This window comes from Anguilla rostrata, chromosome 10 (genome assembly GCF_018555375.3).
Source record: "Anguilla rostrata isolate EN2019 chromosome 10, ASM1855537v3, whole genome shotgun sequence".
Taxonomy (NCBI): Eukaryota; Metazoa; Chordata; class Actinopteri; order Anguilliformes; family Anguillidae; genus Anguilla; species Anguilla rostrata.
The window spans coordinates 2052791-2071813 of NC_057942.1; the positions used below are offsets into that span (position 1 = coordinate 2052791).

At 46.5% G+C, this 19023-nt stretch overlaps 1 protein-coding gene and 2 long non-coding RNA genes across 6 annotated transcripts; 2 read left to right on the plus strand and 1 right to left on the minus strand.

The window, feature by feature from the left end:
• Nucleotides 1-1342: 1342 nt before the first annotated feature.
• LOC135264625 (uncharacterized) lies at nt 1343-2058 on the plus strand. Its single transcript, XR_010332763.1, has 2 exons — nt 1343-1747; nt 1898-2058. It is a non-coding gene; the product is annotated as an uncharacterized LOC135264625 (long non-coding RNA).
• A 1702-nt stretch (nt 2059-3760) lies between these two features.
• LOC135264626 (uncharacterized) lies at nt 3761-10739 on the minus strand. The gene is made up of 4 exons (XR_010332764.1): nt 10561-10739; nt 9275-9414; nt 8378-8501; nt 3761-7040 (listed from the first exon to the last, which is right to left on the minus strand). It is a non-coding gene; the product is annotated as an uncharacterized LOC135264626 (long non-coding RNA).
• A 5456-nt stretch (nt 10740-16195) lies between these two features.
• Nucleotides 16196-18772, plus strand: zgc:153044 (uncharacterized protein LOC751678 homolog). 4 transcript variants are annotated; one of them, XM_064353357.1, is made up of 2 exons: nt 16196-16214; nt 17731-18772. In XM_064353357.1, exon 2 carries the CDS (start codon nt 17791-17793, stop codon nt 18367-18369), a length of 579 nt encoding a protein of 192 aa, XP_064209427.1. In that variant the 5' UTR covers nt 16196-16214; nt 17731-17790; the 3' UTR covers nt 18370-18772. The 4 variants fall into 4 exon arrangements, with proteins under 4 accessions (XP_064209427.1, XP_064209426.1, XP_064209428.1 ...); XM_064353356.1 differs by lacking the exon at nt 16196-16214 and adding an exon at nt 16959-17094; XM_064353358.1 differs by lacking the exon at nt 16196-16214 and adding an exon at nt 17109-17255.
• Nucleotides 18773-19023: the final 251 nt, after the last annotated feature.

Here is a 19023-nt window from a genome sequence, read left to right on the forward strand (position 1 = left end):
TTGGTGTGTATTCAGGGTTTTTTTCCCACCGGTTTCCGCGAATTAGCTGCAGGCTATACGCCAGTTAGCTACAGTTCATTCGTAAAATTATAAAAATAAACGTAGCTCACATGTATGATTATTGGGGGAAATAAGCAGAAGTTAGAATGAAATTAATTGGGGAAAACTTGCAACAGATGCTGCTGTAGCCTACGATAGGTTGTGGTACGCGGATTTTTCCTCTCAGAGCGTTTTGTAGTGCAGTGAATGACAACAACACGCCTTTCAGCGGGTGAGCGAACGGGAGCGGGGAGCCCGCGGCGATAATGCTGCTGACGCCGTGCCGATGATTACCGTAATCAGAGAGCGGAGAGCGCGATTGCTACCTGCGGGTACCGGTGGAGCAGAAGAGCGGGGGGGGGGGGCGCTTCGCCCCAATCCGGGCCTCTCCCATTGGCGTACGGAGCCCCTCGGGATGGCTACATCATTTACACGCATCCACGAAGACCCTTTTCGATGAGCACCACGACACAGGCGTTTACAAAAAAATATGCTGCATTTTATTAAACAGTCGCACAGTGGAGACGCTACAGTATTTCACAGGCAACACTTTGCAGAGTCATCTCAGGTGTAGCACTGCACACTTAATACCACAATTTATAGGGAATGCGATGTACAAAAAGACAGTAATGAAGAGACACGTAGCGGAGTAGAGAGAAGCGAGGCAGAACTAACCCGGAGGCTCTGGAGACACGTTAGCTTGAATGTATATACAACTTTGAGGCAATGTATGACATCATTATAATACAGAGAGAACGCAGACTGTTGGAGGAACCCTTCACGCCATATCACTTCTAACTTTGGTTTGGTTACCTCTGCAGGAGGTAACCAAACTCAAAACCACCCTTTGACACCACAATGACACCTCAATTGGAAAGAGGTACCCATGTATAAACTGACTCATAAGTTGTACCTACGCCAGGACGGTGTGTGTTAGAGACATTAAAGAATTTGGTAAAAATGGATCTTTACCCACTATTCACACACACAAACACACGCACGCAGCTCACACACCCCAAACAAACGCACACATGCAGGCATGCCTGCACACAGTGTTAATACCACAGAGGACTTTCTCTAATCATGCACAGGAAATGGATACTGGTTGATGGGGCTGTTGTATTTTCCTGCAAGCCCAGTTACCTGTCCAGGAGTGATCTAAAGGTGTGTCAGTATCAGGTTAGTCACTTTGGAAAGGCTGCGTTCGCATTAGTCCAGGTGATTCTGGAGAGCTGTTAGTGTGTCACAGGTGAGTGTGTTAGTCCAGGTGATTCTGTAAAGCTGTTAGTGTGTCACAGGTGAGTGTGTTAGCCCAGGTGATTCTGGAGAGCTGTTAGTGTGTCACAGGTGAGTGTGTTAGTCCAGGTGATTCTGGAGAGCTGTTAGTGTGTCACAGGTGAGTGTGTTAGTCCAGGTGATTCTGGAGAGCCATTAGTGTGTCACAGGTGAGTGTGTTAGTCCAGGTGATTCTGGAGAGCTGTTAGTGTGTCACAGGTGAGTGTGTTAGTCCAGGTGATTCTGGAGAGCTGTTAGTGTGTCACAGGTGAGTGTGTTAGTCCAGGTGATTCTGGAGAGCTGTTAGTGTGTCACAGGTGAGTGTGTTAGTCCAGGTGATTCTGGAGAGCCATTAGTGTGTCACAGGTGAGTGTGTTAGTCCAGGTGATTCTGGAGAGCTGTTAGTGTGTCGCAGGTGAGTGTGTTAGCCCATGTGATTCCGGGGAGCTGTTAGTGTGTCACAGGTGAGTGTGTTAGTCCAGGTGATTCTGTAAAGCTGTTAGTGTGTACGATGGTGGAGTGTGTTAGTCCCAGGTGATTCTGGGAGCTGTTAGTGTGTCACAGGTGTAGTGTGTTAGTCCAGGTGATTCCGGGGAGCTGTAAGGAGTGTGTCACAGGTGAGTGTGTCGTGGGTTAGTGTGTTAGCCCAGGTGATTCCGGGGAGCTGTAAGCAGTGTGTCACAGGTGAGTGTGTCGTGGGTTAATGTGTTAGTATAGGTGTCGCAGGCAGCTCTAGCAGGGTTAGACACAGCTGCGAAAAGCATAGTCTGTCGGTGGCAGCGACGGCAACATCTTTCTGAGACCAGACGGCCTATAGCCGCTCCTACTGATGAGAAACGACTGGGAGGATTTCTGAAGACTCATAACAGCAAGACGTATGAGATGCATGAGAAGCCATTCAAGACAGAAGAAAAATTAATTTCCATTGTAAGAGATTCTGCCATTAGCTGGAAAAGGTTAGTTGGGGGTTAGTGATTTAGAGGTGGACTCTGAAGGAGAATCGAAGGAGGGAGCAAGAACTTGATTGTCTACAGCCTGTCAATCAATCATTTCATGACAGATGACTGGAAAAAGTTCACAGAGAGGCTGATATTGGTTTTGCTCCAATATTTGTTTTCTGAAATTGAATGTCAGAGTGTTTTTGAAACCTCAGCGCCTCTATAACCCGCCAGGCCAGCTTCTCTGTGACCCCAGTCATTTTTTTAAAAGGGGTGTGCCGTGCTCCCCAAAAACCTTCAATGTGATCCCCCAGATACCCCCCATGCTCAGACATTAGTTCATCTGATTTTCCCTTAAGATTAGAAGTGAGGAGACTGCAGCCCCATTTCACATGAGTCTGCTTCTGTACACAGCTCAGTTATCTAGTTGTTGAGGTTGATGTAGCTCCATACAATCTCTGTATGGAGAAGAGTCTCTTTAATTATCAGAGATGAAGGAATAATGTTTCCTAGCGTCTATAAAAGGTTCATTGTGTATTTTAGATATTTGTTTTGGCCCAGGTCTGATCACAAGGCTAACGTGCTAATAAAGACTGAAAGACAGTCGGGAATGAGAGATTTCCCCCAAAGATGGGCGTTGCCTTCTCCTCCCTTCAGGTAGAGGGTGCCATCCTCGGGCCATATGACTGGGCAGCAGTGGCGGTGTCCCTCATGGTCAGTACCAGGCAGGTGAGTCAGTAGTTAGTAAGTGACTTGTGTAAAGGGGGGGTCACCTGGTGTCCCCGCAAAATTTCCATGCAGCTTTCTGAACCTGCTACCTATTTCTCCCCCCGTTTAACTGCCTCAATAACCCCCCCCCCCCCCCCCAAAGCATTCTGGCTCAAAATGGCTGTTGTGTATCTCCCAGGTGGGCACTACACATTGGTGGTGGTTGAGGTCAGTTTCACCCCTTTTGAGACCATGAGATGAAAGGCGCAATATCAATGCAATCCATTGGTTAGTGTTGGGCTTTTCACCCGTGTGTTAGTGTTAGTGTCTCCCCCACACCTCAGAGCTGGGCAGGACAACGTCAGACGGTTAAAGCAAGGCAGTGTTTTTGGTTAGCTGTAATGGAAGATGGTGACATTCTGCAGCTGTACAGCTGAAGCAAAAAGCCCCCCCCCCCCAAAAAAAAGACCACGCCCCCCCCCCCCCGTCACCATGACAACAGGTTTTTTCAAGCAGAAACAGGAAGTGAGTCTGTTAGTCCAGAAGGTGGCCATATTATCAGGAGCCAGAAGTTAGTTAGAGTTAGGGTTAGGGTTAGTTAGTTAGTTAGGGTTAGGGTTAGGGTTAGGCTTAGTTAGTAACGGAGAGCAGCAGGCAGCACAGAGAGAGGTAAGTTCCCCAAATGTCTGTCCATGGTAAAAATGACACTGTGCAGAGAAAGTTGTGATCTTGTTTGGAAGGGAATCAATGGAATTTGTTTTCCAGCTTTGTCACTGGTGAGCTAATTTGCTCATAAACTAAACATCATTTTTTTTGAGGGGATAATTGATTAGCAATTATGGCCAGGAAGATATTCAGGTAAAAATGCCTGACTAGGCAATAAGTCAATTTTGTGAAAAAATAATTAATAAAGCACAACCCTTCTCCACACAGTGCTTCGATGTGCATATTAATGAAGCTGATTTGACATTTGATTGGGACTTTACCAGACTGAATAACTTTTCTTAATGTCCACACGTTGTTTGGAATATCAGTGTGAATACTCATGCCTGAAAATTGCTCGGTCCAGTAAGTCCCTTGACAAACTGCGATCTGGCTACACTTTGAGCAAGCCCTTCTCCGTCCGACTTCTATTACACAACATGCATCACACAAGCTCCTCCACCATCTTTGCAGGTTTGTTGATCAGCGTAGACATTTTGCACATTCAAATATGTACTGGAAATACAAAAGTATTTCAGGCACACATTTGACCCAGATCTGATGCACACCTGCACAAGCTGAACTCTAACATGGAACTGTGAAACACGACAGGTGAGGGGCATGGCTCTCCCCCCCCCCCACACACACACACAGCTGGTGTATGTGACTAAGCTCCTGTTTTTGTGTCGTGCCTTACAATGCATTATTAATCTCAGGCTTTGTATTGTGAGTTTTTTTTTTTTAAGAACAGCTGTCAGTTTGTGAAATCTGACACCTCTGAAACCAAGTGTTGCTCGTGGAATTCTGCTGAAGCCCAGCCCACACAAGAGAACCGACCAATCAAAGGTTAGTAGCAAAAACCGTTAGAAAACGTTAGTAAAATGTTAGAATCTGTTAGTAAGTCTGCTGGCACAGAATGCCAGGCTGCTGATTGGCTCCAGCACGTGTATGCGAGGAGAGCAGCATTTAGACACCTACACACACACACACACACACACATGCACACACACACACACACACAAATGCACACAAACACATGCACGTGTGCATACACACACACATACACACACAGATACACGAAGACACACGTATACACACAAACACACACGTATACACACACATACACACAGGCCCATGCACAGACGTAGTCTTTTATGTGCGAATACACGCGCGTTGACAGACACTAGTAGCAGCAGGACAGTTGGGAGGTAGAGAAGGACCTTCACAGCAGAGAGAGATACATACACCAATGGGGGACACTTGTTTAGCAGGCTTGCCACAGACCCAGATTAGTTGGTTAATCTCTTGTTAGTAGATGTTAGTAACCAGGTCTACTGGTGTTTTGTTAGTCTTTAAACCACTGAGCTTTTCAACCTATAGGACCGTGTCCTGCATGCAGTTCACACCACACTGAGCAGATCGCTATTAACCCCTGGGAGAGAAGCCCCAGGGTAACGTTCGCACAACGTTAGCGCAACACACGATGCACTGCTGCGACACTGCGACACCATAACAAGGAGCCAGTGAGAATGCTGTGCGGCTGTTAGCATGTAGCACATCAGAGATGACTGCGCAGTTTGTCCCAATTCAGCCTCCTTAGAAGAAAGCGGCCGACGGGATGTGCTGTGACCTGAGTGGGCTTGTCTCACCCGTAAACACAGAACGGCTAGTGGGTAAAATCACTGTTTTTAGGCGGACAAGATCACCATCACCTGTTAGTCTGTTAGTGGTTTAGTTAGTGTTTTAGTAGGGCAAAACGCTAGCAAGGAAAAGGGGTTAGTGTTAATTTTGCAGGAAGGAGATTTTCACACGTTTCACGGTGAACATGATGCAGCACCAAAGAGGTGTTGTATTACACACAGACACTCTCTCATTCACTAAAGCATCTTATGGTTTTGAGATCAGTTCAACCCAATCGTATCCTGAAGATTTTAATCCAGTTGTGCTTATCCAAAATGTTACAATGGCCTGAATTCAACAGCAAACATTTCTCCTTAATTCAGTAATTATGAATCAAAAATGTTAATGCTCTCCATGTTTCTCTTGATAGTCACAGTGTGAGGTCAGTGTTCACCAGAATGTATGAAAATTAATTTTCATAAAAGAAAATAACTGTCAGCTAATTCAATCAAATCAAAAGGACATGTATTAATTGAATCCAGACCGCTGTCTCAAACTCAGTGATCCATTTTCCATTTCAAGGTCAAATCGTAAAACACGGTCCTAACATACAGAAGACATTTTAATGAATGAGAGAGTCTAAATTAATCTATAAAAGACTCTAATATTCAAGACAAAGAAGCTTCCGTTCCCCAAAAAACCAAGTTATCTGATCTGAAAAGCTTCAGAGAAGGCTCACCATCAGGGAAACCTTACACTCAACACCCTTACCTCCCAGCACTAACCCTAACTAAACCAGCTTCAGCATGACATGCTAAAGCCTCATGCTAACTAAACCAGCTTCAGCATGACATGCTAAAGCATCATGCTAACTAAACCAGCTTCAGCATGACATGCTAAAGCTTTGCGCTAACTAAACCAGCTTCAGCATGACATGCTAAAGCTTTGCGCTAACTAAACCAGCTTCAGCATGACATGCTAAAGCTTTGCGCTAACTAAACCAGCTTCAGCATGACATGCTAAAGCTTCATGCTAACTAAACCAGCTTCAAGCTTCCTCTCACCCCAGCACTGATCCACTGCTTACAGCCACGCCCACGTCCTGTCCATCCAGCTGTTTTCCCTCTGACTGCAGTTTGGGCCCGCGTTTCTAAAACACTTTGGAGTAAAAGCATTGATCCAGGGTCGTGTTTCCCATCTGCACGCCAGTCTCGCCCCACTATGAGCTGAAACGTTAAACTGATCCTAGATCAGCACTCACACGTCTCAGTTCCTGCCTCTGACTCTGACGCCAGTTTCCCTGCAGTCTCCAACATCGAGCCCCCAAACTCCAGATTCGATCCCCACTGCCAGAGCCAGCCCTCTCCTGCATGGCGTTTTTTTTCCCAGCAGCCCTTGCTGATGGGGGGGACGCATGACCTGCGCTGAAGATCGGAGAGGCGTGTCCCTGTGTGTGCGTGCGTGCGTGTGTGTCTGTGTCTGCCTGTGTGCGTGAATGGTTGTGTTTGTCCATTCATGTTTGCTGTGTATGTGGGCATGTGTGTCTATGTGGGTAGGTGCGTGCGTGTACATGTGTGTGTGCGTGTACGCTATAACCCTATACACACAGACACACTCTGCTGCTGGCAGGGAGATCTTCGTTGCTCCTCTTCCTCAGCTGCCACTCCAGGCCTTCCTCTTCCCAGGTGATGATGATGATGGTGACAGTCCCGTCGTGGGGGATGGCACACTCCTCCTCCTCGTCTCTGCAGATGGGGCCCTGTGTGGGGTGGGGAGTGGACACTTTGACAGTCACGTAGGCGGGGACTCACAGACCCACAGACCGAGCCGAATCCTCAGGGCTCAACACACAGGCAGTCTGACGGCCCGCGGGGGGTGGGGGGGGGGGGGGGCAGTCCTGAGGATGACATTCAGACAGACAGAGTCCTATAGGGCGGTCTGAGTCGTCACGGAAACAGACAGGTACTCTCCTTATCTAAGGAAACGAGTGATGGGAAAAGTCTAAAGACTCAGTAAGCCTCATGCTTTACTGAGGGGGAGAGGGAGAGGGAGGGAGGGAGCGAGGGAGGGAGGGAGAAGGAGATTAAGCGAGAAAGGGGGAGATAGAGAGGAGAGGTAATCTGTGAAATCAGCTGGTTCCAGGAGACCAGCCCTGAGCAGAACTCTCTAAATTTTGGATAACCCTGTCTGTCTGCGCGCTGCCGTCGTTGCCTGTCTTCTGCGCTTCTGTAGTCTGTCTGTCTGTCTCTGCCTGTCCTGCCTCTGTCTGTCTGTCTGTCTGTCTGCCTGCCTGCTCCTGTTCTGTTTGCTGCTCTGCTGCTGTCTGCCTGCCTGCCTGTGCCTGCTGCTCTGTCGTTGCTGCCTGTCGTCTGCTGTCTGCTGCTGTCTGCCAGCGGGAGCTGTCCTGATGGGCACTTTTCTTTTTTAAGACCGCTGCGACCCGCCCAGTCAGATATGAGACTTTGAGAGGCGTAGAAAAGCGGATTAGTGGCTGATCTGATTTCATGCCAGGCCGTTTGCTGCTGGTTCCCTCGGGTGGCAGGAACTGAAATGATTTGCACCCCACCCCCCCCCCCCCCCGTTCTCCCTCCGACAGGCCAGCAAAGAAACCCCCCGCTGCGTGAGTAATGGGACAGAACCCCCCTCTGAGTGAGGAGAAATGTTTTTTTAAACCAGCCGAGATCAAAGATTCACTACAAACTGGATCATGCAAAGCAATTCGGCCCTCTGAGGTGACTCCAGTGCTGGAGGGGGCGCTATGACTGCTGGTTTAACTCCAGTGCTGGAGGGGGTGCTATGACTGCTGGTTTAACTCCAGTCCTGGAGGGCCAAAGTCTCTACAGGTTTTTGCGATTTTCTTTAAAATCAGCAGCCAATTTAGGCCTTGGGAACAAAGTGTGGAGACTTTTTACCCAATCAGTGTCTTAAATGAAGCACTCAAGTGCTGAAACCAGCAAGATCCACACATGCTCCAGCCCTCCAGGATGGGAATTTGAGATCACTGCCCTACATAGAGTCTGCATGCGTTTCTGCTGTGAAGCTTAGTGCAATACAGCATAAAGGGTGTTAGTTTGTTGATGAGTTTGTATGTCCCACCTCTTCTGGGCATGCTCCCACAGGTCCAGGCTCCGTGTGGGAGGGAGGTCATCACCATGGTGACTTGAGATGCTGCAGGCATCCTGATATGGACCCCGGTATCCCAGCATGCCCCTGGGCTCTCCTGATGAGTAACAGAGTAAAAGAGAGCAGCAGGAACTGGAACGCAACCTCATTGACTCCTCTCCCAACCCTGGCACACCTGGGCACACCTGGAGACACCTGGGCACACCTGAGGACAGCCTCCAACAGGGGTTCAGCAGGAGGCGGGCGTGGAGGTCAAACAGGCCACCTCAACCAGACGACAGGGAGTGCTGTGATTCCAAATCCCAGTATAGACACATAGACACCACCCCCACATGCACGCACACACATACACACCCCCACCCACACGCCACACACACACACACACCCCCACCCACACACACTCACACACACATCCCCCCACCACCCCCCACACACACACACGCACGCACGCACACACACACATCCCCCCACACACCCACACAGACACATCCCCCCACACACGCACAGCACAGCACACACACACACACACACCAGTGCCCAACAATGCTATGTTAATCTGACATTTACGTGACTCAACGACAGCTCCTCTCTTTCTCTCCCTTTGTATTTTCCCTTTATTCTGAGTGACAGGCGCTGCCATCTCTAATGCTGACATACATATCCTCCCTGGCCACACAACAAAACGTTGAGTGTTAAATCAGCTCTCACAGAGTACATTATGGTCCCTGTTGGACTCGTATACACTCTGTTAGAGTTGATTTAACAGTGGCCATTTTGTTTTGCATAATGACATTAAAGCACCAGGACACTCTCCTCTGGGGTTTTAGTCCCACACGGGTCATCTACAGAGAGAAGAAGTGGAGCTCTCACACGGGTCAGCGGTCCAGCGCTCCAGAGATCAGCTTCCCGGCGGCGTTCCTGATCGTGTCCGTGCGGAAGACCCCTGGGTGCGGGATTTGGGCACGGAGCGGCTTCTCCCCCCGGACTCCGCTCAAAAAGACGTCCCGGATCTGCAGGTATTTGGAACACCTTTCAATTAGCAACACGTTCAGCCTTAAGAGAGCTGGCAGTTCATTAACTCAGAGAATTACTGTCCAGATAATGGCCTAGATTCAATATGGATGTCATTTCTCCACAAATAAATGCATGTTGCTTCTTCAACAGACAACTCACAACAGAATTCTCCGGTTCGATACAGTTCGTTCGGGGAGTTAAATGGCTTGGAATAAATAATTCATGTTATTTTAAGAGGGGCCGTGTGTTTGCGTGTGCGCGTGCGTGCGTGCGTGCGCATGTCCTCTGGCTTGCCTCTCCAGGTTTTTGAAGCCGTTCCCCTTTAGTGAAGGTTCCCTCTCGCATCCCGCTGTCAGAAGTAGGCAACGGCGTTTCATCAGATAAGCGCTCGTCGCGACCGGCGGACGCCGCAATATCTCCAATGGAACCTCGCCTCGCTGTCCACCCTACCGCGTTTCATATTCACAGCATTATAATGGCGAATAATACTTGTTTCGCGTATTCCTGCTTGCGATAATATGATTACCCATGCATTTCAGTTTAATTGAGCCTCTCCATTGCGAATATCTTGAATTACTGCAACATAGCCTATAGCGTAGTAACCTATAGCCTGATAATAATAATAATAATAATAATAAAATACAATTGACATTATCGTCGTCCTCTTACCATAACCATCGTCCTATTCGCCGTAACCATAATTCAGTGAAACTTGCGGTGAAGGATTCGTAATGTAGGCAAAAAAGCCAGAACAGAAGCACTTTCTACATCATTTACACACTGCCCTTTTATTGCATTTAATGACAACACCACACCCCGAGCAACAATAGCGAACTGACGCGCCGCATAGTCCCTAACAGAGCCTATTCCAATTTCAGTTAGAAAGCTACATAAACAAATTGCGCACTGTTTTCTTTCTGCTATGTACTGCAAGTCCACCAAAACGTAAGCTATTAAATTATACACTATTTGCACAGCCGATGTCTTCCTTTACACAGTGGTTCGCGTTTGAAAAGCTATTTTAAATGGAACCAGTATTGATCATAATTTCCATCAAATACATCCATGGTTTTTTTGTTCAGATTCTTTGTGGCACAAGCTGCTGTGTGCACGAGTCTAATGGGATTTAACGGTCGCCTTACCTCTCGCGCTTCCGTTGTTCCGCGGCCAATGTTACCGCGCCGAACGCAATTCCAGACTCGCGACCATGTCAAAGGCGAAGCGCTGCGCAAGGTCTCGCGCCTCGAGCTGTGCAGAAACTCTGTGCCGCTGGACCGCAGAGAGATGGAGAGATGTGGGGAGGATCGCTGGGTGTTGCCTAAACTCCTCCCAGCATATGCACTCCCTCCCCCACCCCCATCCCCCATGCCCCTGTTTGTACTGTCGCAGAATCACATGCGCTAAAACTAAATATACTGTGTCCACATTATAGCATAACCTACATTATTTTGCGTTGGTAATGTTAATGAAATGTCGCATTTTTTATTTTCCTTCTGGTTGATGTACGTGAGATCCAGGCCATCTTTTTAAAACTATTATATATTTAGTTTAAATATTGACATTATAGTGAATATAGATTGACATTTTTAATGGCAAGTAACGTTCCAAACTAGCTACCAAGCCCTCCATCTAGATGTGGGATCAATCTGACAAAATGTATCCTTGGATATTTCTGAGGAAACTCACTTATTTCAAAATAAAATAGAAAATGATTCTTTCGGTGTTTCAAACTAATTTTCTTTCTTTTTTTTTTTTTGCTTGGAGGTCAAACTAGCTTTTGTTTTAGTTGGCTAATATTGTGGCCCTTTTCTCTGATGTTGAGAGTTTGGGGAGTGTATTTCTTGGGTACTACCTTGATGTGCAACAAGACCTGAAAAAAGTAAACCTCAGTAGCATTCTCATCTAACAAAAATTTTTTTTTAATTCTTTGTCGAATATCTACAATGGTCAAAAGCTAGGTTGCGCTCTGGGGAAAACCCCCCATTTCTATGGGGAGTTTTTTTTTTTTTTTTAATGAATGAGTTTGACTGGGAAGCAATGGGAATTAAATGTATGGGAGCCTATGGAAGATGGTAACTTTTAATGATGGCATTTTCTAATGAGGCGTCAACTGAGGATGGGGGATTTTTACAAATCGTGCATCTGGCAACCCTGGAGAGAGGCTGTTGCTGATTTTGCATATGCTGAGCTCTTCGAGATGTTCCTATGCACTCCACGCAGCAGGTGCAGCACAGCGGAGTTCTGTTGTCATTGTGTCTTTAAAAAAAATAAGGTCATTCATTTGAATAATGATGTCTGATGCTCCAGAGTAAGACTGAGACAAAGCTCATCTTCTAGCCCAGTCAGGGTTCCCACTGTTTTTTTTTTTTTTTGTAAAGATATTATTTTCCAGGACACAACAAGGTTCCAACAGACCTGAAAGAAATCGGTGTTGAAGTCCTGACTTAAAAGATGGGTCAGCAGAAGTATATTTCACCGAATGTAATTTCTGGTTTTGATATTTTGCTACTGCTGAATTTCTATACCATCTTTAGTTTCTTACAGTTGCATTCTGTTGGGTTTGGGAGACTGTGGTGATACCACTCGCCACTACAAAGGTACTCCCATTGTATATGTCGCATGGCGTTAAATGGTCATTTTCAATGTAACATTGAGACAATCGAATGCGGGTGCGTTGTGTAGCGCCGCGGGACAGTATCGAATCCACGTGGCTAATTACGCCGGGAAAATTGGACCGTTGAAAAGCTGTCAGCTTGGGAGAGAAGATGAGACGGGAGCCATTGCAGGGCAGCTGTCTGATAACGATTGTTCAACAGCAGAGTCAACAAAGAGGCAGACAAAAAGAACAAAAAGACGTTTGAAGGAATGACAAATGAGCCCGTCGGCAGACGCCTGCTCGCGCCTCTCAGGCCGCGTTTGCCGAGCCCAGGTGTCGACCGCTCATTCTTACGCGACCCAACGGTCGCTTCCACACTAATCACGCTCCGTTCCCCCGGCAACCAGGCAGCAAGGTGAAACCTGGCCGGAAGCTGGGAGAGAATCAATCGCTTCGGTGCGGTGAGGAGTCCCCCCAACTCTGTGCTATGGTTCTCGTAGAATATTATCTCAGATTTTATGAGGGTGCGGTTAGCGAGGGGATTGGATTTGAAGGAGACTGAATTCAGCTCGGTCCTGTTCGGTCTGCAACCGCTGGCGACGCATTTTTATGGTATAATTTTAATTGTGTATATTTTTAGAACGATTGACCCTGTCGAAATTACCTTTCTTCCCAGAGTCAAGCAATTTTCTGCCACATTAAATGCGGTGGCTATAATGACGGGAATGTTGAAAAGGCGGAGTGCTGATGTGCAGGTTTTGGGTTTAAATTGTGCTCATTTGGTCATTTTTGCTTGATTGACGTGTCAGTTAAAGCAGCTGTACAATTCATGCATAATGTGAGGACAGAAGGACTCCTGCGGTCATATTTACTGAAGGGTTTTGCATGGACAAAAGCTGTTTGATCCAGCAAAACTAATATTTCAACCTATTTGAAAGTTAGTTTTAGGATATTTACTGAAGCACTCCAGGTTAAGCACCCAGGGTTCAAGGGCTGTGTCCCAGCTGGGAATCAAACATGCAACCTCTGAGTCACAAGCCCAGTCCCAAAGCCTTATGTTCCAGTTTTTTTTTAATGTGTGGCATGAGTCCAACTTTTGTGAGTACAGTTTGCAATGCTACATTTTTTTGTTGTTGTTGTTGTATGAGAACTGAAGGGGGGGGGAATCCATCCATCACAAACTTCCACCTCCGGATATTGCAGAGTGTGGAGAACATTCCTGCTACATCTGTAATTCGCTGGGGAATTCCAGGGGGCATTCTTGCGTGGAGGTTGGTTTGAGGTCCCGCCGCTCAGCGTTTTGCGCTGTAGGTCACTGGATGGGAACTGCAGGAAGTGAGCACTGGCCTGAAGAGAGGATTGTTACGGTCTCTTTCCGCGTAGCTGTCTTAGTCATCGATGAGTATGAGTAATATCACTTGTGCCGTTATTGTGAACAAGAACATAATGCATTGTAGCACAGCTGCTTTGTAGACGTGTGTGTCTGTGTGTGTGAATTTTTATTCATTCATTCCTGTAAAATGTATTCTGTTAAATAACTGAGTATCATTTTTGGCTGGACCGCACCAGCAGGGCGAGCCCTACAAACATGAATGTCTGTGACTGAGTGACTGAGTGACTGAGTGATGAAGTTACACCATTGGTCGGCCGGATGAAGTGTGTTAGGTCCAGCCATGTACTAGGTTTTGACCTGGTCTTGTTCTAGATTGATGTGCCCTTTTCTCACTTTGAGCACCTGACTCCATGAACGGGCTCTGCATGGCCCTGGTGTTCAGCATTGCTAATACACTGACCCAGAAGAGAGGTGATTCTGAGAACCAGCCATGTCTCCCCCAGCGATCTCACTCATCTTCAGGATCTTAATTCGGAAAGCCGTTCATTTAAAATCTGGGCCCTGGTCCAGGGTGAGTGCGTGAGAACTGAACACACACCTCCGAGCCAATGGCCCTCAACCCTGGTCTCAGAGAGTCAAAAGCCATCACATGTTTTTGTTTTTAACTTAAATCTCACAACCAGTTGAGTCAAGATGAGTTAACTGTGGTGTCAACATGTTGATTAATTAAGTGCTGCGTTACAGCAGAATCCAACAGACTCCTGTAATCCATGTAGTGTGTACTGCTGTTGTTGAGCTGGAGAAATTACATCAGCCATTTTGTTGATCTTACAACCTGTTCTGGGAAAAGAATGTGCAAAGAACATTTCCCTAAATTGACTTCCCTTTGTTTGTCATTTAACCGTCTCCTCCTTCTCATCCTGTTGTCCTGTTTTTGTCTGTCTGTCTCTCTTCTTCCATTGAACACACATTGTTCCTCTCAAGCATGCACACACACACACACGCACACACACATCCTATTACCACAGCTAAGCTTTTGAAAGCCCATCTTCCGAATCTTCAGAGAACAGCAATTATTTATTCCATTTCCTTCTGAGAACAGAGTGGCTTTGTTACCATAGCCACCACACATTGACAAATTTATTATCTTCTTTTTTCTCCTTCATCTTCTTCCATTTTCTCCTGCTCCCTTCTTTCCCCCTGGCAGCCTGTCACAGCAAATATCTTCCAGCCCCCCCTCCTCCCTCCCACTCCCACCCCCCACCCCCCCCAAAGTGAATCCTCTGCACAGCTGGGGAGTGGGTACGGGTCACATCTAAATCTGAAACCATGCCTGATGCGCTCCCCACCCCCACAGCTTTCCGGCAACGGCCTGGAGCCAATACATCCTGCCACGGTCTTCTACTTCCTGTCTGAGCCTCACCTCAGATCTCTTCACCTCAGATCACTTGTCCGCCCACTTCTGTCCGATCCGTAGCTACAGCTTCTCAGGAACACACTGCGTTTTACACTGACATTGAGGGGCTTCCTGTGAGACGTGGGAAGGGCTAAGAATTAAACTGGGGATAAATATGGGAAACGCTGAGCAGCTAGTAAATCAGTGCATCCAGTCCTGTGCAAGAACACGTTTCCTGTTATCTTGAAAAACAACAGGAGCATTCATTAGAATTTTCCTTTTTCGTTTTTATAACCTGTAAAGTTACCCTATAAAGCAGTTCCTGGAGATATACTGTCCTGTAGGTTTACACACCAAGCACACCTCATTCAACAGCTAGACATCTCATTGCACGTCTAATCGGTAGAGTTAGGTGTGCCAAATTAGGGTTGAAATGAAAACCTACCAGGACAGTAGAGCTCCAGGAGCAGGGCTGGGTTTGAGTAAGGTTCTTTAAGTGCTCCAAGGATGTGAGGGGGAAGGGGGGTGTGCCTGCTTGGCTGTTCTTGGAGGTACTCAGGCTGTATCCCTCCCCTCCCCCTCTTCCTTCCCCCCTTCTTTCTATTTAATTTGTGTATTTATTGTACTGTTTTGTCTATGTACTATTATTATTGTTATTATTATTATAGACGACTGTTGACCTTGAGTATGTTTTACACTTAATTCTTCTTCAGAAAGTTTACTTCCTTAATAGAATATTTAAAAGCTGTTTCAAACATCTTGAATCTAATTTAAATTTAATTTAGATTTAAATCTGAGTCTAATTGAAATATAATGGCTTTTCCCTTCCCCTGCATTTTTATTTTATTCAGTGATACTCGAGTCCAGTTGGCCGCAGTGCATCCTACAGAAAGAGAGGGGTAGTGGGCGTGTTCCTTTGGCGACGCCCGGTTACCATCCCAGTCGCGTGACTGGAGGAGACCAAGAGGGGGCGTGGCATCGTCGCTGTGTTAGAGTGGGCAGGTAGGCAGCCTCCTGTGGGGGGGGGGCACACCGCTGCATCACCTACCAACCAGGAGCCCTGATTCGAGCGTGCCCACGGTTCCGACTGTTTACCCAAAGTAGGTGAGTTTAGGAAAAGGCTTCAGCCAATCATCAACCCTTGGAATAGGAGCACAAGAGGATTTTTGTGCCAGGTGACTGAAAGGCAGAATTTGCATTAAAAAGGCAAATGAAATGTACTTCGAGGGGCTGTTCTTTCAGTTCGGAAAAGGGAGGTTATTTAAATTAGGATTTAGTTTGCTATTAAAGAGAGCTGTTCAGAAAGTGTCTCATCGAGTGTCGCATCGTTTACATGTTGTGATGAGTTACGTGTTCTCAGTTGCTGTTGACGTTGTGATGTCACTTCCTCCAGAATGTGTGGCACTTCAAAAAGCAGGAGAGGAATGTCACTTACGGACGATGGAAGTTTCACAACTGAGGCTGCCAAGAGGTGAGATGAGGCTGTCACCCCATGACCCGATGTAAACCTGACCCTAACCCTAACCCTAACCCTGACCCTGACCCTGACCCTAACCCTAACCCTAACCCTAACCCTAACCTGACCCTAACCCTAACCCATGACCCGATGTAAAGCATGATTTTGGGAGATGTACCTGCGCACAGTTAAACGTATCAGGCAGGCAGCTCAAACCGCAACTCACGAGGGACAAGTCCCAAATGCAGGTTATCCTGTATGTGATTTCTGAAGCCTGGCTGCGTTCAAAACTGAGGTTGCTCGTCGGCATGTAATTACTGACGGTGACATCGCCGCTGGGGAAGCAATAAGGGCATGATTAGCTCCCTTAGCTGGGAATTTCACTCATTAGCTCAGCGGGCTAATGGCATCTCCTGCACAGAGCAGCCAATCGAGGGCATAGTTTGAAACCCGCAGGGGCCCGTACCCCAGTTTCACGAGCTCCACCGACATCCTGGAGGAAGACTAAATGTGTACTGGGGGGTCTTCCAGCATCATCTACTGTCTTATGTGGCAGAACTGGTTATGTGGGTGCGACTAATCTCAGCATACAATGCATTCTCTGGAAAAGATAAAGATTTTATTACAGGTGTGCAATCTAGCTATTCCCCGTCGTCTAAATTATAAATATATGTGTGTATGCATGATAAACGCTTGTATAGGAATAATTATGCATTGATGGGTATAATTATGTATTTTATTTTCAAAGCAATTTAGCCGTCTTCCAGCAGGTGGCAGTCACCATACACGAAATCATAAAACCTCCGCAGAAGAAGCTCAGCTTAACCAAAACGCATTTTTTTTGGATGCAAGTAACTGCCGTAGATGTCCGGACAACCAGGAAGTCACACATTGGGTACAGTTTGTAATGGTGTTTTTAAAAAACTGTCCATTTGTTGGTCAATTTTTTAAAAACTGGAACGTTAAAACTTTACTATATTTGCCTACATGGAAACATACCGGCAAAATACCGCCTATAAATCGATTAGTGTTTGTAAAATACGTATCGCTAACCAGGTTAGGGCTAGCTATAATTTAGCCTAGCTATATTCATAAATGTTTAGCCACTGACAGTTTGCTAACGTTAACATAAACTAGAGTGTTAACTAAAGATTACAGTCCAGCCTTATCTGTAAAACAGCAATTGTACGGGATGTTCTCGTTAATACTGATTATTAGGAAGTTGCAGCGTAACGCAATAACGTTAAACGTAAAATAACGTTGTTATTATGATTGTGAGGCCATAGTGAGCGCTGTCGCGTCGTAGCTGCTCCAGTTGACTACCAGTTCGGTCAATATATGTCAGTTTGGTCAGTAAATCTGTCAAGTTCCTGAATTCTGTCAAACCTGTCCAGCTGAAATTGACATTCTGCCACTTGCTACTCATGAATGAGCGTGCCAGTGTTAGCCAGGTTTGATTAGTCCAACTAGCCAGTCAGCTGTTTGGCTACTCCATTGTAATTTGGGGGAAAATCTCTCTTGTTTCCTACAGAATGACTTGAATGACGAGCTACCCCATTGCAAGTATAGCTAACGCCAGCTAGCTAACTGAATGAACGCTGACAACGTTCCCGATGTCAACGATGCCCCTCGCCTCCAAATCACGCCAAGGCTTGCTGGCTTGGGGAAAATCACCGAACATCTCTACCTCAGCAGTGGAAAGGCTGCGAACGATAGCTCAATGGTCTGCGCGTTTAAAATCACCTGCATCATTAACGCCACCGAGAACGTCACGAACATTCCGATCCCGGCGGTGGAGTACGTCAGGGTGCCGGTGGCCGACTCGCCCTTGTCCCAGCTGAGCGATCATTTCGACGGTGTGGCGGACAAAATTCACCGGGTTCACGAGCAGCAGGGACGGGTCCTGGTCCACTGCAACGCCGGCATTAGCCGCTCCGCCACGCTCTGCCTGGCGTACCTCATGAAGCACCGCAGCATGACGCTGGCGGATGCTCACGACTGGGTCAGATCACGCCGGCCCATCATCAGACCTAACAGTGGGTTCTGGAAACAGCTCATTGACTACGAGTACAAACTTCACGGATCTGGCACTGTGCGAATGATATCGTCCCCCGTAGGAGAGATTCCGGATGTATATGAAAAAGAAACAAGAAATTTGATTCCATGTTAAAAAGGCAGCCTACTTTTGCTAATACACCCCCCCCCCCTAATACCAATATGCAGCAAGAGTGAATCATCTGTATATACAGGTGGCCTATATGGAAAATTGTCCATCTAAATTGACATTTTCCTAAATGGAATCTCATGTAATTCCCTGATTGCTTCATACATTGTTGTGATTGGTTAGACTGTTTCACATGGCATTCCTGTAAACATTCGCCAGATGGAAAAAAAAACCTTCCATGTCATATGTCCTGTAGAATTTTTTTTAACTGATTATTTTGTGTTATTTTGATATTCCACGTTTTAATACATACTGATAGCAGAACTTTAATTCTAAAATGTTCTTATCACCTTGTATAACTTATTTTTTTTTAAATATTGATACAATAAAGTTTGTTTGTTTCCCTTTACAGATTTGGTTTGGTATTGTTCATGGTGTCTCATGTTAGCACTCATTTCCAGCACACAGCTCATGAGGTGGGGACAACTGTTCCGTTTTTCCAGTCTTGCACCTGGCTCCTAAACGCACACATTCTCTGAACAGCATCTGTTTGTGCTACTGATTGTGTGCACTCCGTATTTTGACACTGACATTTTGTTGTTGTTGTTGTTGTTTTGGCTCTACTCCAGTACATTGCATTTGAAAGGAAATAATAAAAAT

Excerpts from the sequence above, each read along its gene's own strand:
- zgc:153044 (XM_064353357.1), top strand. The coding sequence starts at position 17,791 with ATGAACGCTGACAACGTTCCCGATGTCAACGATGCCCCTCGCCTCCAA.